Source organism: Salvelinus fontinalis, chromosome 19 (genome assembly GCF_029448725.1).
Source record: "Salvelinus fontinalis isolate EN_2023a chromosome 19, ASM2944872v1, whole genome shotgun sequence".
Classification (NCBI taxonomy): Eukaryota; Metazoa; Chordata; class Actinopteri; order Salmoniformes; family Salmonidae; genus Salvelinus; species Salvelinus fontinalis.
In genome coordinates this window covers 35930096-35951352 of record NC_074683.1, presented here as the reverse complement: position 1 = coordinate 35951352, position 21257 = coordinate 35930096, and the positions used below count along the sequence as shown (strand labels likewise).

The following is a 21257-nucleotide window of genomic DNA, read 5'->3' as shown; positions in this document are numbered from 1 at the left end:
TAACATCAAGGCGGTGACCCGTTCCTGTAGGTTCATGCTCTACAACATTCGCAGAGTACGACCCTGCCTCACGCAGGAAGCGGCGCAGGTCCTAATCCAGGCACTTGTCATCTCCCGTCTGGATTACTGCAACTCGCTGTTGGCTGGGCTCCCTGCCTGTGCCATTAAACCCCTACAACTCATCCAGAACGCCGCAGCCCGTCTGGTGTTCAACTTTCCCAAGTTCTCTCACGTCACCCCGCTCCTCCGCTCTCTCCACTGGCTTCCAGTTGAAGCTCGCATCCGCTACAAGACCATGGTGCTTGCCTACGGAGCTGTGAGGGGAACGGCACCTCCGTACCTTCAGGCTCTGATCAGGCCCTACACCCAAACAAGGGCACTGCGTTCATCCACCTCTGGCCTGCTCGCCTCCCTACCTCTGAGGAAGTAGAGTTCCCGCTCAGCCCAGTCAAAACTGTTCGCTGCTCTGGCACCCCAATGGTGGAACAAACTCCCTCACGACGCCAGGTCAGCGGAGTCAATCACCACCTTCCGGAGACACCTGAAACCCCACCTCTTTAAGGAATACCTAGGATAGGATAAAGTAATCCTTCTAACCCCCCCCCCCGCCCCCCATTAAAAGAGTTAGATGCACTATTGTAAAGTGGTTGTTCCACTGGATATCATAAGGTGAATGCATCAATTTGTAGGTCGCTCTGGATAAGAGCGTCTGCTAAATGACTTAAATGTAAATGTAAATGTCTCCTGATGTACTGGCCTGTCTCCTGGTAGCGCCTCCATGCTCTGGACACTACGCTGACAGACACAGCAAACCTTTTTGCCACAGCTCGCATTGATGTGCCATCCTGGATGAACTGCACTACCTGAGCCACTTGTGTGGGTTGTAGACTCCGTCTCATGCTACCACTAGAGTGAGAGCACCGCCAGCATTCAAAAGTGACCAAAACATCAGCCAGGAAGCATAGGAACTGAGAAGTGGTCTGTGGTCACCACCTGCAGAATCACTCCTGTTTTGGGGGGTGTCTTGCTAATTGCCTATAATTTCCACCTTTTGTCTATTCCATTTGCACAACAGCGTGTGAAATCTATTGTCAATCAGTGTTGCTTCCTAAGTGGACAGTTTGATTTCACAGAAATGTGATTCACTTGGAGTTACATTGTGTTGTTTAAGTGTTCCCTTTATTTTTTTGAGCAGTGTAGATATAGATGCAATAGATAGATAAATAGATAGAGATATCAATAGAGAGAGAGAGTCATGCTTAGAGTGAGTAGTGAGCATGGATTAAAATGTCAAGTAAGAATGAAACTCGAAACTGATAACATTTAACAGATTTGTCACAAAATGTTTAATAACATTGAGATTAAAACTTTAATGTATATTTCCTTGTGAAGCTATGTTGGGACTTTTCTCTGATGTTGAGCATCTGTGGCTATAGCGCTGCATGTTTATATCTTTAAAAAACAGCTTGATCCACTTCAGTCAATCTGTAAATCAACATTCAGCAAAATTTGCTCGCAAGTGATCTAAGTGCTGCAAATTTAGGTCAGATGAAATGCAGTGGGCTGCCCTCAAAACACTTCCAAAGTATCAAACAGCCCTCTGATGTCATTTTCAACATGACGTTGTTTTCTACCAAATGAATGGTCATTAGTCAGTGGAAATGTTTCTAGGAGGATAGCTCCAACGTGGACATCATCCAAAACAAAATGATGTAATGGGTATTAGTGGTGTAAAGTACTTAAGTAAAAATACTTTAAAGTACTACTTAAGTATTTTTTGGGGGTATCTGTACTTTAATTTACTATTTTACTTTTACTTCACTACATTCCGAAATAAAATAATGTACTTTTTACTCCATACATTTTTCCTGACACCCAAAAGTACTCATTACTTTATGACAGGAAAATTGTCCAATTCACACACTTATCAAGAGAACATCCCTGGTCATCCCTACTGCATCTGATCTGGCGGACTCACTAAAAACAAATGCTTCATTTGTAAATTATGTCTGAGTGTTGGAGTGTGCCCCTGGCTATCCGTCAATTTGCCGTCTGGTTTGCTTAATATTAGAAATGAGATATTATGTATACTTTTACTTTTGATACTTAAGTACATGTTAGCAATTCCATTTACTTTTGATACTTTAAGTATTTTTAAAACCAGAAACCTTTAGACTTTTACTCAAGTAATATTTTACTGGGTGACTTACTTTTACTTGAGTTTTTTTCTATTAATGCATTTTTACTTTTACTAGAGTAGAACAATTTAGTACTTTTTCCACCACTGATGGGTATGGTGATGGATAATAAAATGATGGACAGACTACAGTGATTATTGTACTCAAGATGTTACCAGTTCTTATTATGGCCTGGGATCCTCTTTAGCAGCCACAGAATGATGATCCAGGAGTGATCACTGCTCTGTGGAAAAACAAAGAAGAGTTGTGGTGCAGTGAAGGAGCTCCACCCCTCTCACTGCCCTTATTGGGGCCTGGCAGGCAGGGCTAGCTCCACCCCTCTCACTGCCCTTATTGGGGCATGGCAGGCAGGACTAGCTCCACCCCGCTCACTGCCCTTATTGGGGCCTGGCATGCAGGACTAGCTCTTCCCCTCTCACTGCCCTTATTGGGGCATGGCAGGCAGGACTAGCTCCACCCCGCTCACTGCCCTTATTGGGGCCTGGCAGGCAGGACTAGCTCCACCCCTCTCACTGCCCTTATTGGGGCCTGGCAGGCAGGGCTAGCTCCACCCCTCTCACTGCCGTAATTTGGTCCTGGCAGGCAGGGCTAGCTCCACCCCTCTCACTGCCCTTATTGGGGCCTGGCAGGCAGGACTAGCTCCACCCCGCTCACTGCCCTTTTTGGGGCCTGGCAGGCAGGGCTAGCTCCACCCCTCTCACTGCTCTTATTGGGGCCTGGCAGGCAGGACTAGCTCCACCCCGCTCACTGCCCTTATTGGGGCCTGGCAGGCAGGGCTAGCTCCACCCCTCTCACTGCCCTTATTGGGGCCTGGCAGGCAGGACTAGCTCCACCCCGCTCACTGCCCTTATTGGGGCCTGGCAGGCAGGGCTAGCTCCACCCCGCTCTTTAAAAATAAAATGTATTTCACCTTTATTTAACCAGGTAGGCCAGTTGAGAACAAGTTCTCATTTACAACTGCGACCTGGCCAAGATAAAGCAAAGCATTGCGACAAAAACAACGACACAGATAAACAAAAGTACAGTCAATAACACAATAAAAAAAGTATATATACAGTGTGTGCAAATGAAGTCAGGAGGTAAGGCAATAAATATGCCAATAGTGGCAAAGTAATTACAATTTAGCAATTTACACTGGAGTTATGTATGTGCAGATGAGGATATGCAAGTAGAAATACTGGTGTGCAAAAGAGCAGAAAAATACAAAAACAAATATGGGGATGAGGTAGGTAGTTGGTTGGATGGGCTATTTACAGATGGGGTGTGTACAGTTGCAGCAATCGGTAAGCTGCTCTAACAGTGATGCTTAAAGTTAGTGAGGGAGATATAAGTCTCCAACTTCAGTGATTTTTGCAATTCATTCCAGTCATTGGCAGCAGAGAACTGTAAGGAAAGGTGGCCTGCGCCTCCCGGGTGGCGCAGTGGTCTAGGGCACTGCATCGCAGTGCTAGCTGCACCACCAGAGTCTCTGGGTTCGCGCCCAGGCTCTGTCGCAGCCGGCCGCAACCGGGAGGTCCGTGGGGTGACGCACAATTGGCATAGCGTCGTCCGGGTTAGGGAGGGTTTGGCCGGTAGGGATATCCTTGTCTCAGTATGTAAAATGTAATAAAATGTATGTAATAAAATGTATGCACTCTACTGTAAGTTGCTCTGGATAAGAGCGTCTGCTAAATGACTCAAATGTAAATGTAAATGTGGCCAAATGAGGTATTGGATTTGGGGATGACCAGTGAAATATGCCTGCTGGAGCACGTGCTATGGGTGGGTATTGCTATGGTGACCTGTGAGCTGAGATAAGGTGGAGCTATACCTAGCAAAGACTTATAGATGACCTGGAGCCAGTGGGTTTGGCGACGAATATGTAGCGAGGGCCAGACGAGAGCATACAGGTCGCAGTGGTAGGTAGGATATGGGGCTTTGGTGACAAAACGGATGGCACTGTGATAGACTGCATTCAGTTTGCTGAGTAGAGTGTTGGAGGCTATTTTGTAAATGACATCACCAAAGTCAAGGATCGGTAGAATAGTCAGTTTTGCGAGGGTATGTTTGGCAGCATGAGTGAAGGAGGCTTTGTTGCAAAATAGGAAGACAATTCTGGATTTAACTTTGGACACCTAGGTATTTGTAGTTGTCCACATATTCTAAGTCAGAACCGTCCAGAGTAGTGATGCTTGTCGGGAGAGCGGGTGCGGGCAGCGATCGGTTGAAGAGCATACATTTCGTTTTACTTGCATTTAAGAGCAGTTGGAGGCCACGGAAAGAGTGTTGTATGTCGTTGAAGCTCGTCTGGAGGTTAGTTAGCACAGTGTCCAAAGAAGGGCCAGATGTATACAGAATGGTGTCGTCTGTGTAGAGGTGGATCAAAGAATGAACCACAGCAAGAATGGAGAAAAGAGACGGCCCGAGAATTGAACCCTGTGGCACCCCCATAGAGACTGCCAGGGTTCCGGACAACAGGCCCTCCGATTTGACACACTGAACTCTGTCTGAGAAGTAGTTAGTGAACCAGGCGAGGCAGTCATTAGAGAAACAAAGGCTGTTGAGTCTGCCGATACGAATATGGTGATTGACAGAGCCGAAAGCCTTGGCCAGGTCGATGAAGATGGCTGTCTTTTATCGAGTGTGGTTATGATATCGTTTAGGACCTTGAGTGTTTATTTATTTATTTTATTTTTTACCGTTATTTTACCAGGTAAGTTGACTGAGAACACGTTCTCATTTGCAGCAACGACCTGGGGAATAGTTACAGGGGAGAGGAGGGGGATGAATGAGCCAATTGTAAACTGGGGATTATTAGGTGACCATGATGGTAAGAGGGCTAGATTGGGAATTTAGCCAGGACACCGGGGTTAACACCCCTACTCTTACGATAAGTGCCGTGGGATCTTTAATGACCTCAGAGAGTCAGGACACCCGTTTAACGTCCCATCCGAAAGACGGCACCCTACACAGGGCAGTGTCCCCAATCACTGCCCTGGGGCATTGGGATATTTTTTAGACCAGAGGAAAGAGTGCCTCCTACTGGCCCTCCAACACCACTTCCAGCAGCATCTGGTCTCCCATCCAGGGACTGACCAGGACCAACCCTGCTTAGCTTCAGAAGCAAGCCAGTAGTGGTATGCAGGGTGGTATGCTGCTGGCATACCTGTGGCTGAGGTGCACCCATGACTAGCTCTGAAACCAGATTGCATAGCGGAGAAGGTACTGCGGGATTCTAAATGGTCGGTGATCTGTTTGTTCACTTGGCTTTCGAAGACCTTAGAAAGGCAGGGCAGGATGGATATAGGTTTGTAACAGTTTGGGTCTAGAGTGTTTCCCCATTTGAAGAGGGGGATTATTGGGGCCTGGCGGGCAGGGCTAGCTCAGCCTCGCTCACTGCTCTTTTTGGGGCCTGGCGGGCAGGGCTGTATCAGTGGAAGATGAGGCCGACACGTTCAGATCACTGGCCTCTTAATCTCCTTCTGCCTGTTGGAAGTACTCTAATCTCACACTGATGGATTAGGGGAACACGATTGACATACAGACACATACACACAGGGCTGCCTATTGTGTTGTGAATTCTACTGTCCTCTTTTGAAGGGTCACTGCTTGAGTTAATGGACTGCTGGGGAGAGATTTATGAAGTGGATAAGTGAGGCAACCCCCCCTATTTTAGCAATACATGGCTTTAGACCCCATAGTGCGCTGTACTTGCAGTCAAACATTATTTTCCACAAAATGGTGAACAGAAGTCAAGATGATTATTCCGTTTCAGTTATTATTCTTAAAGTAGCATTATTCTTAAAATGCTCTGTCTTACAAGTAGTAGATGAACTGAGCGGTGCAGTTTTGCAGGCAAATCATATTCTAGTACAAGGGTGTCAACCTCATTTTGCCCCACGGCTGTATTCAGTCTTAATCAAGGTCCTGTCTGTAATAATTGTTAATATTTTCTAGCCATCAATATTTACAAAAAATATTCCTCTATCCATATTTGGTTTTATATTTGACGCTCTCTGACTGTCATTTCGGTGATTTTTAGTTAGCAGGAGAGAGTCAATTATTTTAAGAGTGTATAAATGTACAGTACCAGTCAAGCGTTAGGACACACCTACTTATTCAAGGATGTTTCTTTATTTTTACTGTTTTCTACATTGTGGAATAATAATGAAGACATCAAAACGATCAAATAACACATATGGAATCATGTTGAAACCATAACAGTGTTAAACAAATCAAAATATATTTTCTATTTGAGATTCTTCAAAGTAGCCACCTTGATGACAGATTTTTACACTCTTGGCATTCTCTCAACCAGCTTCATGAGGTAGTCACCGGGAAATGCATTTCAATTCACTATTATTCTATAATGTAGGTTTGTGTCCAAACTTTTAACTGGTACTGTAGGCCCATTATCATTAATACACAGTTTCCATTTGGTTTTAGTCATTTTAGATTGTTTGCATTTTTCCCTTAAAAAAAACAATGATATATATATATATATATATATATATATATATATATATATATATATATATATATATATATATATATATATATTTACACAGTGGTTTGCGAAAGTATTCATCCCCTTGGTATTTTTCCTATTTTGTTGCCTTACAACCTTGAATTAAAATTGATTTTTGGGGGGGTTTTATTTTTTTGGGGGGGGTTTATTGTTTTATTTACACAACATGCCTACCACTTTGAAGATGCAAAATATAAGACAATAAAAACGGAAATCTTGAGCGTGCATAACTATTCACCCCCAAAGTCAATACTTTGTAGAGCCACCTTTTGTAGTAATTACAGCTGCAAGTCTCTTGCTGTATGTCTCTTTAAGCTTGGCACATCTAACCACTGGGATTTTTGTCCATTCTTCAAAGCAAACCTGCTCCAGCTCCTTCAAGTTGGCTGGGTTCCGCTGGTGTACAGCAATCTTTAAGTCATACCACAGATTCTCAATTGGATTGATGTCTGGGCTTTGACTAGGCCATTCCAAGACATTTAAATGTTTCCCCTTATATCACTCGAGTGTTGCTTTAGCAGTACGCTTAGGGTCATTGTCCTGCTGGAAGGTGAACCTCTGTCCCAGTCTCAAATCTCTGGAAGACTGAAACAGGTTTCACTCAAGAATTTCCCTGTATTTAGCGCCATCCATCATTCCTTCAATTCTGACCAGTTTCCCAGTGCCTGCCGATGGAAAAACACCCCCACAGCATGATGCTGCCACCACCATGCTTCACTGTGGGGATGGGGTTATCGGGGTGATGAGAGGTGTTGGGTTTGCGACAGACTTAGCATTTTCCTTGATGGCCAAAATGCTCAATTTTAGTATCATCTGACCAGAGGACCTTCTTCCATATGTTTGGGGAGTCTCCCACAAACACCAAACGTGTTTGCTCATTTTTTCTTTAAGCAATGATGTTGCCAAACGTCCTGCACGGTGCTGGGCTGTAAGCACAACCCCCACCTGTGGACGTTGGGCCCTCATACCACCCTCATGGAGTCTGTTTCTGACCGTTTGAGCAGACACATGCACATTTGTGGCCTGCTGGAGGTCATTTTGCAGGGCTCTGGCAGTGCACCTCCTGGCACAAAGGCGGAGGTAGCGGTCCTGCTGCTGGGTTGTTGCCCTCCTACGGCCTCCTCCATGTCTCCTGATGTACTGGCCTGTCTCCTGGTAGCGCCTCCATGCTCTGGACACTACGCTGACAGACACAGCAAACCTTTTTGCCACAGCTCGCATTGATGTGCCATCCTGGATGAACTGCACTACCCGAGCCACTTGTGTGGGTTGTAGACTCCGTCTCATGATACCACTAGAGTGAGAGCACCGCCAGCATTCAAAAGTGACCAAAACATCAGCCAGGAAGCATAGGAACTGAGAAGTGGTCTGTGGTCACCACCTGCAGAATCACTCCTTTTTTGGGGGTGTCTTGCTAATTGCCTATAATTTCCACCTTTTGTCTATTCCATTTGCACAACAGCATGTGTAATTTATTGTCAATCAGTGTTGCTTCCTAAGTGGACAGTTTGATTTCATAGAAGTATGATTGACTTGGAGTTACATTGTGTTGTTTAAGTGTTCCCTTTATTTTTTTGAGCAGTGTATATACACACACAGTGTGTGTATATATATACAGTTTTATGTTTGTCACCCCTGCTCTATCAGATGATGCTGGTCCTAAAGCTCTACATATTGTACCCAACCATGAACTAATGTACTCTCTATTTTATTCTTACAGATATCTGCAATGGCCCGTTGGTATCCATGCTGCCCCAGGGCTCTTTTGTAAGCTCCTCTCAGTCCTCTGACAGTTATGCTCCACACTTCTCCAAGATCAACAGAAGAGATGGTGAGTTACAATGCAAAGTTATCTTTTTTTAATTTCATGTAGCAGTCTTAACCCTGAATGCGCTATCCTTCAAAACTGTTAGGACTTTGTTCAGTAACTAGTTACCGACAAAAAAAGTACTTCTGTGTTAATATTGAGGAATAAAAATGCTCTCTTTTATATACAAAGCTAAAAATATTGAAACAATAATGCACTTTGTGATATAAGCACCAGAGGTAGATAGATCTATGTACCCTGAAAAAAATAATATATATATGGAGCCACCCCAGATTTGCCCCCTGGGAGCCGTGGCAGCCACTATAACTACAACATTTAAAAAAATATGTATATACATCTATATATATATTAACCTTCCAGTCAATAGTCTATACCAGGTCTGGAGTCTTCTCTTTCAGATGCAGTTGGAACTGAGTTGATAGCCCATCACGCTCCATAGTTAGAGCTAAAAGTCAGATGACACTATTTTTAAACATCAAATGTTACTATGAATATGTAAAAAAATATATATATTTATATATGCTTATTTTGGCGAATTAAAACCATTTACTTGTATTACAAAAAGGTAAATAAAATAAATTGTTACTGATTTCAGAGCCGCCGGGTAGTTTTGTTGGCTGTAGTACTAGGAGATCATATTCAAAAGATCTTCATCCAGGATTAGTTAACTATAATGCTATTATTGAATTAAGATGGAGATAAACTATCTCCACCTCATGGGCATCTTATAAAGAGAGGTTTTCAGATAAATCCCTGATGCGGTCCTGTTTGCAAGTCAACACCGTTTGGACAATTTTCAAATGTTGCTCTTAGCTCTAACAACAAGGCTCACAGGTCAGTAAATTAATCTGCATATAAATATACGTTCTGTAACTAGATTTTCAATGACTTGGAGTGTGATTTAACCCAGGTTATTTGGACCTCGGCTACAGTACGTGTGTCTATAACAACCAGAATGATCCTGCTCTCTTGGGGAGGGGGGGGGGGGTCCGTAAACGATGCTTCCTCTGTTGCTCAGACTCTGGTTTGATATGCTGCACTCATCTGCTCCCATGGTGGTGTGTACCAGCCTTCAGCAGCTGAGTAATGAACCTTCCTGCCAGAGCTAGCCTGTTTCTTCAGCTCGATAGCTGGGTGGCTTGTGGGGTCTGACTCTACTAATTGTACACAGCACTGCCATATCACACTTTCACATTAGTGTTTGGAAGTAGCTTACGTTTTTTTATTCACCAGTGTATGAAGTGCACTGATGCATCTGAAATGTTATTTAAGCCTAATGGTGTGTTTTCACTCCAGATAGAGGGGGTTAGTTCATGCCGCATGATGGAGGGGGTTAGTTCATACAGCATTGTAGAGGGGGTTAGTTCATGCAGCATGATGGAGGGGGTTAGTTCATACAGCATTGTAGAGGGGGTTAGTTCATGCAGCATGATAGAGTAGTTCATGCATCATGACAGAGGGGGTTAGTTCATGCATCATGACAGAGGGAGTTAGTTCATGCATCATGACAGAGGGAGTTAGTTCATGCATCATGACAGAGGGGTTAGTTCATGCATCATGACAGAGGGGGTTAGTTCATGCATCATGACAGAGGGGGTTAGTTCATGCATCATGACAGAGGGGGCTAGTTCATGCATCATGACCGAGGGGGTTAGTTCATGCATCATGACAGAGGGGGTTAGTTCATGCAGCATGATGGAGGGGGTTAGTTCATGCATCATGACAGAGGGGGTTAGTTCATGCATCATGACAGAGGGGGTTAGTTCATGCATCATGACAGAGGGGGTTAGTTCATGCATCATGACAGAGGGGGTTAGTTCATGCAGCATGATGGAGGGGGTAGTTCATGCAGCATGATAGAGTAGTTCATGCCGCGTGACAGAGGGAGTTAGTTCATGCAGCATGATAGAGTAGTTCATGCATCATGACAGAGGGGGTTAGTTCATGCATCATGATAGAGGGGGTTAGTTCATGCATCATGACAGAGGGGTTAGTTCATGCATCATGACAGAGGGAGTTAGTTCATGCATCATGACAGAGGGGGCTAGTTCATGCAGCATGACAGAGGGGGTTAGTTCATGCATCATGATAGAGGGGGTTAGTTCATGCATCATGACAGAGGGGTTAGTTCATGCAGCATGACAGAGGGGGTTAGTTCATGCATCATGACAGAGGGGGGTAGTTCATGCATCATGACAGAGGGAGTTAGTTCATGCATCGTGACAGAGGGGGGTAGTTCATGCATCATGACAGAGGGGGTTAGTTCATGCATCGTGACAGAGGGGGGTAGTTCATGCATCATGACAGAGGGGGTTAGTTCATGCATCATGACAGAGGGGGTTAGTTCATGCATCATGACAGAGGGGGTTAGTTCATGCATCATGACAGAGGGGGGTAGTTCATGCATCATGACAGAGGGGGTTAGTTCATGCATCATGACAGAGGGGGCTAGTTCATGCCGCGTGACAGAGGGGGGTAGTTCATGCATCATGACAGAGGGGGTTAGTTCATGCAGCGTGACAGAGGGGGCTTGTTCATGCAGCGTGACAGAGGGGGCTAGTTCATGCCGCGTGACAGAGGGGGGTAGTTCATGCATCATGACAGAGGGGGTTAGTTCATGCATCATGACAGAGGGGGTTAGTTCATGCCACTTGACAGAGGGGGTTAGTTCATGCATCGTGACAGAGGGGGCTAGTTCATGCATCATGACAGAGGGGGTTAGTTCATGCATCATGACAGAGGGGGTTAGTTCATGCATCATGACAGAGGGGGTTAGTTCATGCATCATGACAGAGGGGGTTAGTTCATGCATCATGACAGAGGGGGTTAGTTCATGCATCATGACAGAGGGGGGTAGTTCATGCATCATGACAGAGGGGGTTAGTTCATGCATCATGACAGAGGGGGTTAGTTCATGCATCATGACAGAGGGGGTTAGTTCATGCATCATGACAGAGGGAGGTAGTTCATGCAGCATGACAGAGGGGGTTAGTTCATGCAGCGTGACAGAGGGTGTTAGTTCATGCATCATGACAGAGGGGGGTAGTTCATGCATCATGACAGAGGGGGCTAGTTCATGCATCATGACAGAGGGGGTAAGTTCATGCATCATGACAGAGGGTGTTAGTTCATGCATCATGACAGAGGGGGGTAGTTCATGCATCATGACAGAGGGGGCTAGTTCATGCATCATGACAGAGGGGGTTAGTTCATGCATCATGACAGAGGGGCTTAGTTCATGCATCATGACAGAGGGGATTAGTTCATGCATCGTGACAGAGGGGGCTAGTTCATGCATCATGACAGAGGGGGTTAGTTCATGCATCATGACAGAGGGGGCTAGTTCATATCGCGTGATAGAGGGGGTTAGTTCATGCATCATGACAGAAGGGGTTAGTTCATGCATCATGACAGAGGGAGTTAGTTCATGCATCATGACAGAGGGGGTTAGTTCATGCATCATGACAGAAGGGGTTAGTTCATGCATCATGACAGAGGGGGTTAGTTCATGCATCATGACAGAGGGGGGTAGTTCATGCATCATGACAGAGGGGGTTAGTTCATGCATCATGACAGAGGGGGGTAGTTCATGCATCATGACAGAGGGGGCTAGTTCATGCATCATGACAGAGGGGGTTAGTTCATGCATCATGACAGAGGGGCTTAGTTCATGCATCATGACAGAGGGGATTAGTTCATGCATCGTGACAGAGGGAGCTAGTTCATGCATCATGACAGAGGGGGTTAGTTCATGCATCATGACAGAGGGGGCTAGTTCATATCGCGTGATAGAGGGGGTTAGTTCATGCATCATGACAGAAGGGGTTAGTTCATGCATCATGACAGAGGGGGTTAGTTCATGCATCGTGACAGAGGGGGTTAGTTCATGCATCATGACAGAGGGGGTTAGTTCATGCATCATGACAGAGGGGGCTAGTTCATGCATCATGACAGAGGGGGCTAGTTCATGCATCATGACAGAGGGGGCTAGTTCATGCATCATGACAGAGGGGGCTAGTTCATGCATCATGACAGAGGGGGCTAGTTCATGCATCATGACAGAGGGGGGTAGTTCATGCATCGTGACAGAGGGAGTTAGTTCATGCAGCGTGACAGAGGGGGTTAGTTCATGCAGCGTGACAGAGGGGGCTAGTTCATGCAGCGTGACAGAGGGGGTTAGTTCATGCATCATGACAGAGGGGGTTAGTTCATGCATCATGACAGAGGGGGTTAGTTCATGCAGCGTGACAGAGGGAGTTAGTTCATGCAGCGTGACAGAGGGGGCTAGTTCATGCAGCGTGACAGAGGGGGTTAGTTCATGCATCATGACAGAGGGGGTTAGTTCATGCATCATGACAGAGGGGGTTAGTTCATGCAGCGTGACAGAGGGAGTTAGTTCATGCATCGTGACAGAGGGGGTTAGTTCATGCAGCGTGACAGAGGGGGCTAGTTCATGCCGCGTGACAGAGGGGGTTAGTTCATGCAGCATGACAGAGGGGGTTAGTTCATGCAGCGTGACAGAGGGGGCTAGTTCATGCCGCGTGACAGAGGGGGTTAGTTCATGCATCATGACAGAGGGGATTAGTTCATGCATCGTGACAGAGGGGGTTAGTTCATGCATCGTGACAGAGGGGGTTAGTTCATGCATCCTGACAGAGGGGGTTAGTTCATGCATCGTGACAGAGGGGGTTAGTTCATGCAGCGTGACAGAGGGGGTTAGTTCATGCATCGTGACAGAGGGAGTTAGTTCATGCATCATGACAGAGGGGGCTAGTTCATGCATCATGACAGAGGGGGCTAGTTCATGCATCATGACAGAGGGGGCTAGTTCATGCATCATGACAGAGGGGGGTAGTTCATGCATCGTGACAGAGGGAGTTAGTTCATGCAGCGTGACAGAGGGGGTTAGTTCATGCAGCGTGACAGAGGGGGCTAGTTCATGCAGCGTGACAGAGGGGGTTAGTTCATGCATCATGACAGAGGGGGTTAGTTCATGCATCATGACAGAGGGGGTTAGTTCATGCAGCGTGACAGAGGGAGTTAGTTCATGCAGCGTGACAGAGGGGGCTAGTTCATGCAGCGTGACAGAGGGGGTTAGTTCATGCATCATGACAGAGGGGGTTAGTTCATGCATCATGACAGAGGGGGTTAGTTCATGCAGCGTGACAGAGGGAGTTAGTTCATGCATCGTGACAGAGGGGGTTAGTTCATGCAGCGTGACAGAGGGGGCTAGTTCATGCCGCGTGACAGAGGGGGTTAGTTCATGCAGCATGACAGAGGGGGTTAGTTCATGCAGCGTGACAGAGGGGGCTAGTTCATGCCGCGTGACAGAGGGGGTTAGTTCATGCATCATGACAGAGGGGATTAGTTCATGCATCGTGACAGAGGGGGTTAGTTCATGCATCGTGACAGAGGGGGTTAGTTCATGCATCCTGACAGAGGGGGTTAGTTCATGCATCGTGACAGAGGGGGTTAGTTCATGCAGCGTGACAGAGGGGGTTAGTTCATGCATCGTGACAGAGGGAGTTAGTTCATGCATCGTGACAGAGGGGGTTAGTTCATGCATCGTGACAGAGGGGGCTAGTTCATGCATCATGACAGAGGGGGTTAGTTCATGCATCATGACAGAGGGGGTTAGTTCATGCATCATGACAGAGGGAGTTAGTTCATGCATCATGACAGAGGGGGCTAGTTCATGCATCATGACAGAGGGGGCTAGTTCATGCATCATGACAGAGGGGGTTAGTTCATGCATCATGACAGAGGGGGGTAGTTCATGCATCATGACAGAGGGGGCTAGTTCATGCATCATGACAGAGGGGGTTAGTTCATGCATCATGACAGAGGGGCTTAGTTCATGCATCATGACAGAGGGGATTAGTTCATGCATCGTGACAGAGGGAGCTAGTTCATGCATCATGACAGAGGGGGTTAGTTCATGCATCATGACAGAGGGGCTTAGTTCATGCATCATGACAGAGGGGATTAGTTCATGCATCGTGACAGAGGGAGCTAGTTCATGCATCATGACAGAGGGGGTTAGTTCATGCATCATGACAGAGGGGGCTAGTTCATATCGCGTGATAGAGGGGGTTAGTTCATGCATCATGACAGAAGGGGTTAGTTCATGCATCATGACAGAGGGGGTTAGTTCATGCATCGTGACAGAGGGAGTTAGTTCATGCATCATGACAGAGGGGGTTAGTTCATGCATCATGACAGAGGGGGTTAGTTCATGCATCATGACAGAGGGGGCTAGTTCATGCAGCGTGACAGAGGGGGTTAGTTCATGCATCGTGACAGAGGGGGTTAGTTCATGCATCATGACAGAGGGGGTTAGTTCATGCATCATGACAGAGGGGGCTAGTTCATGCATCATGACAGAGGGGGCTAGTTCATGCATCATGACAGAGGGGGCTAGTTCATGCATCATGACAGAGGGGGCTAGTTCATGCATCATGACAGAGGGGGCTAGTTCATGCATCATGACAGAGGGGGGTAGTTCATGCATCGTGACAGAGGGAGTTAGTTCATGCAGCGTGACAGAGGGGGTTAGTTCATGCAGCGTGACAGAGGGGGCTAGTTCATGCAGCGTGACAGAGGGGGTTAGTTCATGCATCATGGCAGAGGGGGTTAGTTCATGCATCATGACAGAGGGGGTTAGTTCATGCAGCGTGACAGAGGGAGTTAGTTCATGCATCGTGACAGAGGGGGTTTGTTCATGCAGCGTGACAGAGGGGGCTAGTTCATGCCGCGTGACAGAGGGGGTTAGTTCATGCAGCATGACAGAGGGGGCTAGTTCATGCCGCGTGACAGAGGGGGTTAGTTCATGCATCATGACAGAGGGGATTAGTTCATGCATCGTGACAGAGGGGGTTAGTTCATGCATCGTGACAGAGGGGGTTAGTTCATGCATCCTGACAGAGGGGGTTAGTTCATGCATCGTGACAGAGGGGGTTAGTTCATGCAGCGTGACAGAGGGGGTTAGTTCATGCATCGTGACAGAGGGAGTTAGTTCATGCATCGTGACAGAGGGGGTTAGTTCATGCATCGTGACAGAGGGGGCTAGTTCATGCATCATGACAGAGGGGGTTAGTTCATGCATCATGACAGAGGGGGTTAGTTCATGCATCATGACAGAGGGAGTTAGTTCATGCATCATGACAGAGGGGGCTAGTTCATGCATCATGACAGAGGGGGCTAGTTCATGCATCATGACAGAGGGGGTTAGTTCATGCAGCATGACAGAGGGGGTTAGTTCATGCAGCGTGACAGAGGGGGCTAGTTCATGCCGCGTGACAGAGGGGGTTAGTTCATGCATCATGACAGAGGGGATTAGTTCATGCATCGTGACAGAGGGGGTTAGTTCATGCATCGTGACAGAGGGGGTTTGTTCATGCATCCTGACAGAGGGGGTTAGTTCATGCATCGTGACAGAGGGGGTTAGTTCATGCAGCGTGACAGAGGGGGTTAGTTCATGCCACGTGACAGAGGGGGTTAGTTCATGCAGCGTGACAGAGGGGGCTAGTTCATGCATCATGACAGAGGGGGTTAGTTCATGCATCATGACAGAGGGGGTTAGTTCATGCATCATGACAGAGGGGGTTAGTTCATGCATCATGACAGAGGGAGTTAGTTCATGCATCATGACAGAGGGGGCTAGTTCATGCATCATGACAGAGGGGGCTAGTTCGTGCATCATGACAGAGGGGGTTAGTTCATGCATCATGACAGAGGGGGGTAGTTCATGCATCATGACAGAGGGGGCTAGTTCATGCATCATGACAGAGGGGGTTAGTTCATGCATCATGACAGAGGGGCTTAGTTCATGCATCATGACAGAGGGGATTAGTTCATGCATCGTGACAGAGGGAGCTAGTTCATGCATCATGACAGAGGGGGTTAGTTCATGCATCATGACAGAGGGGCTTAGTTCATGCATCATGACAGAGGGGATTAGTTCATGCATCGTGACAGAGGGAGCTAGTTCATGCATCATGACAGAGGGGGTTAGTTCATGCATCATGACAGAGGGGGCTAGTTCATATCGCGTGATAGAGGGGGTTAGTTCATGCATCATGACAGAAGGGGTTAGTTCATGCATCATGACAGAGGGGGTTAGTTCATGCATCGTGACAGAGAGGAGTTAGTTCATGCATCATGACAGAGGGGGTTAGTTCATGCATCATGACAGAGGGGGTTAGTTCATGCATCATGACAGAGGGGGCTAGTTCATGCAGCGTGACAGAGGGGGTTAGTTCATGCATCGTGACAGAGGGGGTTAGTTCATGCATCATGACAGAGGGGGCTAGTTCATGCATCATGACAGAGGGGGCTAGTTCATGCATCATGACAGAGGGGGCTAGTTCATGCATCATGACAGAGGGGGCTAGTTCATGCATCATGACAGAGGGGGCTAGTTCATGCATCATGACAGAGGGGGGTAGTTCATGCATCGTGACAGAGGGAGTTAGTTCATGCAGCGTGACAGAGGGGGTTAGTTCATGCAGCGTGACAGAGGGGGCTAGTTCATGCAGCGTGACAGAGGGGGTTAGTTCATGCATCATGACAGAGGGGGTTAGTTCATGCATCATGACAGAGGGGGTTAGTTCATGCAGCGTGACAGAGGGAGTTAGTTCATGCATCGTGACAGAGGGGGTTAGTTCATGCAGCGTGACAGAGGGGGCTAGTTCATGCCGCGTGACAGAGGGGGTTAGTTCATGCAGCATGACAGAGGGGGCTAGTTCATGCCGCGTGACAGAGGGGGTTAGTTCATGCATCATGACAGAGGGGATTAGTTCATGCATCGTGACAGAGGGGGTTAGTTCATGCATCGTGACAGAGGGGGTTAGTTCATGCATCCTGACAGAGGGGGTTAGTTCATGCATCGTGACAGAGGGGGTTAGTTCATGCAGCGTGACAGAGGGGGTTAGTTCATGCATCGTGACAGAGGGGGTTAGTTCATGCATCGTGACAGAGGGGGTTAGTTCATGCATCGTGACAGAGGGGGCTAGTTCATGCATCATGACAGAGGGGGTTAGTTCATGCATCATGACAGAGGGGGTTAGTTCATGCATCATGACAGAGGGAGTTAGTTCATGCATCATGACAGAGGGGGCTAGTTCATGCATCATGACAGAGGGGGCTAGTTCATGCATCATGACAGAGGGGGTTAGTTCATGCAGCATGACAGAGGGGGTTAGTTCATGCAGCGTGACAGAGGGGGCTAGTTCATGCCGCGTGACAGAGGGGGTTAGTTCATGCATCATGACAGAGGGGATTAGTTCATGCATCGTGACAGAGGGGGTTAGTTCATGCATCGTGACAGAGGGGGTTTGTTCATGCATCCTGACAGAGGGGGTTAGTTCATGCATCGTGACAGAGGGGGTTAGTTCATGCAGCGTGACAGAGGGGGTTAGTTCATGCCACGTGACAGAGGGGGTTAGTTCATGCAGCGTGACAGAGGGGGCTAGTTCATGCATCATGACAGAGGGGGTTAGTTCATGCATCATGACAGAGGGGGTTAGTTCATGCATCATGACAGAGGGGGCTAGTTCATGCATCATGACAGAGGGGGCTAGTTCATGCATCATGACAGAGGGGGCTAGTTCATGCATCCTGACAGAGTGGGTATGTTCATGCCGCGTGACAGAGGGGGGTAGTTCATGCATCATGACAGAGGGGGCTAGTTCATGCATCATGACAGAGCGGGTTAGTTCATGCATCCTGACAGAGTGGGTATGTTCATGCCGCGTGACAGAGGGGGGTAGTTCATGCATCATGAAGAGGGGGTTAGTTCATGCAGCGTGACAGAGGGGGTTAGTTCATGCATCGTGACAGAGGGGGTTAGTTCATGCCACGTGACAGAGGGGGTTAGTTCATGCATCGTGACAGAGGGGGTTAGTTCATGCATCGTGACAGAGGGGGTTAGTTCATGCATCGTGACAGAGGGGGTTAGTTCATGCATCCTGACAGAGGGGGTTAGTTCATGCCGCGTGACAGAGGGGGTTAGTTCATGCATCATGACAGAGGGGGTTAGTTCATGCAGCGTGACAGAGGGGGGTAGTTCATGCATCATGTTAGAGGGGGTTAGTTCATGCATCATGACAGAGGGGGCTAGTTCATGCATCATGACAGAGGGGGTTAGTTCATGCATCATGACAGAGGGAGTTAGTTCATGCAGCATGACAGAGTAGTTCATGCCGCGTGATAGAGGGGGTTAGTTCATGCATCATGACAGCGGGGTTAGTTCATGCATCATGACAGAGGGGGTTAGTTCATGCATCATGACAGAGGGGGCTAGTTCATGCCGCGTGACAGAGGGGGGTAGTTCATGCATCATGACAGAGGGGGGTAGTTCATGCATCATGACAGAGGGGGTTAGTTCATGCATCCTGACAGAGGGGGGTAGTTCATGCCGCGTGACAGAGGGGGGTAGTTCATGCATCATGACAGAGGGGGCTAGTTCATGCATCATGACAGAGGGGGCTAGTTCATGCAACGTGACAGAGGGGGTTAGTTCATGCATCCTGACAGAGGGGGTTAGTTCATGCAGCGTGACAGAGGGGGCTAGTTCATGCATCATGACAGAGGGGGTTAGTTCATGCATCATGAAAGAGGGGGCTAGTTCATGCATCATGACAGAGGGGGTTAGTTCATGCATCGTGACAGAGGGGGTTAGTTCATGCATCGTGACAGAGGGGGTTAGTTCATGCATCATGACAGAGGGGGTTAGTTCATGAATCATGACAGAGGGGGTAGTTCATGCATCATGACAGAGGGGGTTAGTTCATGCATCATGACAGTGGGGATTAGTTCATGCATCATGACAGAGGGGGTTAGTTCATGCATCATGACAGAGGGGGCTAGTTCATGCATCATGACAGAGGGGGCTAGTTCATGCATCATGACAGAGGGGGCTAGTTCATGCATCCTGACAGAGTGGGTATGTTCATGCCGCGTGACAGAGGGGGGTAGTTCATGCATCATGACAGAGCGGGTTAGTTCATGCAGCGTGACAGAGGGGGTTAGTTCATGCATCGTGACAGAGGGGGTTAGTTCATGCCACGTGACAGAGGGGGTTAGTTCATGCATCGTGACAGAGGGGGTTAGTTCATGCATCGTGACAGAGGGGGTTAGTTCATGCATCGTGACAGAGGGGGTTAGTTCATGCATCCTGACAGAGGGGGTTAGTTCATGCCGCGTGACAGAGGGGGTTAGTTCATGCATCATGACAGAGGGGGTTAGTTCATGCAGCGTGACAGAGGGGGGTAGTTCATGCATCATGAAAGAGGGGGTTAGTTCATGCATCATGACAGAGGGGGCTAGTTCATGCATCATGACAGAGGGGGTTAGTTCATGCATCATGACAGAGGGAGTTAGTTCATGCAGCATGACAGAGTAGTTCATGCCGCGTGATAGAGGGGGTTAGTTCATGCATCATGACAGCGGGGTTAGTTCATGCATCATGACAGAGGGGGTTAGTTCATGCATCATGACAGAGGGGGTTAGTTCATGCATCCTGACAGAGTGGGTATGTTCATGCCGCGTGACAGAGGGGGGTAGTTCATGCATCATGACAGAGGGGGCTAGTTCATGCATCATGACAGAGGGGGCTAGTTCATGCATCGTGACAGAGGGGGTTAGTTCATGCATCCTGACAGAGGGGGTTAGTTCATGCAGCGTGACAGAGGGGGCTAGTTCATGCATCATGACAGAGGGGGTTAGTTCATGCATCATGAAAGAGGGGGCTAGTTCATGCATCATGACAGAGGGGGTTAGTTCATGCATCGTGACAGAGGGGGTTAGTTCATGCATCGTGACAGAGGGGGTTAGTTCATGCATCGTGACAGAGGGGGTTAGTTCATGCATCATGACAGAGGGGGTTAGTTCATGCATCATGACAGAGGGGGTAGTTCATGCATCATGACAGAGGGGGTTAGTTCATGCATCATGACAGTGGGGATTAGTTCATGCATCATGACAGAGGGGGTTAGTTCATGCATCATGACAGAGGGGGTAGTTCATGCATCATGACAGAGGGGGTTAGTTCATGCATCATGACAGTGGGGATTAGTTCATGCATCATGACAGAGGGAGTTAGTTCATGTATCCTGACAGAGGGGGGTAGTTCATGCATCATGACAGAGGGGTTAGTTCATGCATCGTGACAGAGGGGGTTAGTTCATGCCGCGTGACAGAGGGGGTTAGTTCATGCATCGTGACAGAGGGGGTTTGTTCATGCATCATGACAGAGGGAGTTAGTTCATGCATCATGACAGAGGGAGGTAGTTCATGCAGCATGACAGAGGGGGTTAGTTCATGCATCGTGACAGAGGGGGTTAGTTCATGCATCATGACAGAGGGGGTTAGTTCATGCATCATGACAGAGGGGGTTAGTTCATGCAGCATGATAGAGTAGTTCATGCCGCGTGATAGAGGGGGTTAGTTCATGCATCATGACAGCGGGGTTAGTTCATGCATCATGACAGAGGGGGTTAGTTCATGCATCATGACAGGGGGGGTTAGTTCATGCATCATGACAGAGGGGGTTAGTTCATGCATCATGACAGAGGGGGTTAGTTCATGCATCGTGACAGAGGGAGGTAGTTCATGCATCATGACAGAGAGGGGTAGTTCATGCATCGTGACAGAGGGAGTTAGTTCATGCATCATGACAGAGGGGGTTAGTTCATGCATCATGACAGAGGGGGTTAGTTCATGC

The 21257-nt window shown here is 47.8% G+C and overlaps 1 protein-coding gene across 2 annotated transcripts in view; it reads left to right on the top strand.

Moving 5' to 3' along the window:
- LOC129816671 (contactin-associated protein-like 5) overlaps positions 1-21257 on the top strand; it is a 174247-nt gene that overhangs the window by 27839 nt on the left and 125151 nt on the right. For both annotated transcript variants that reach the window (XM_055871433.1, XM_055871432.1), the window contains exon 2: positions 8426-8536. In XM_055871433.1, coding sequence (XP_055727408.1) covers positions 8426-8536 — 111 coding nt within the window. The remainder of the gene's footprint in view (positions 1-8425; positions 8537-21257) is intronic.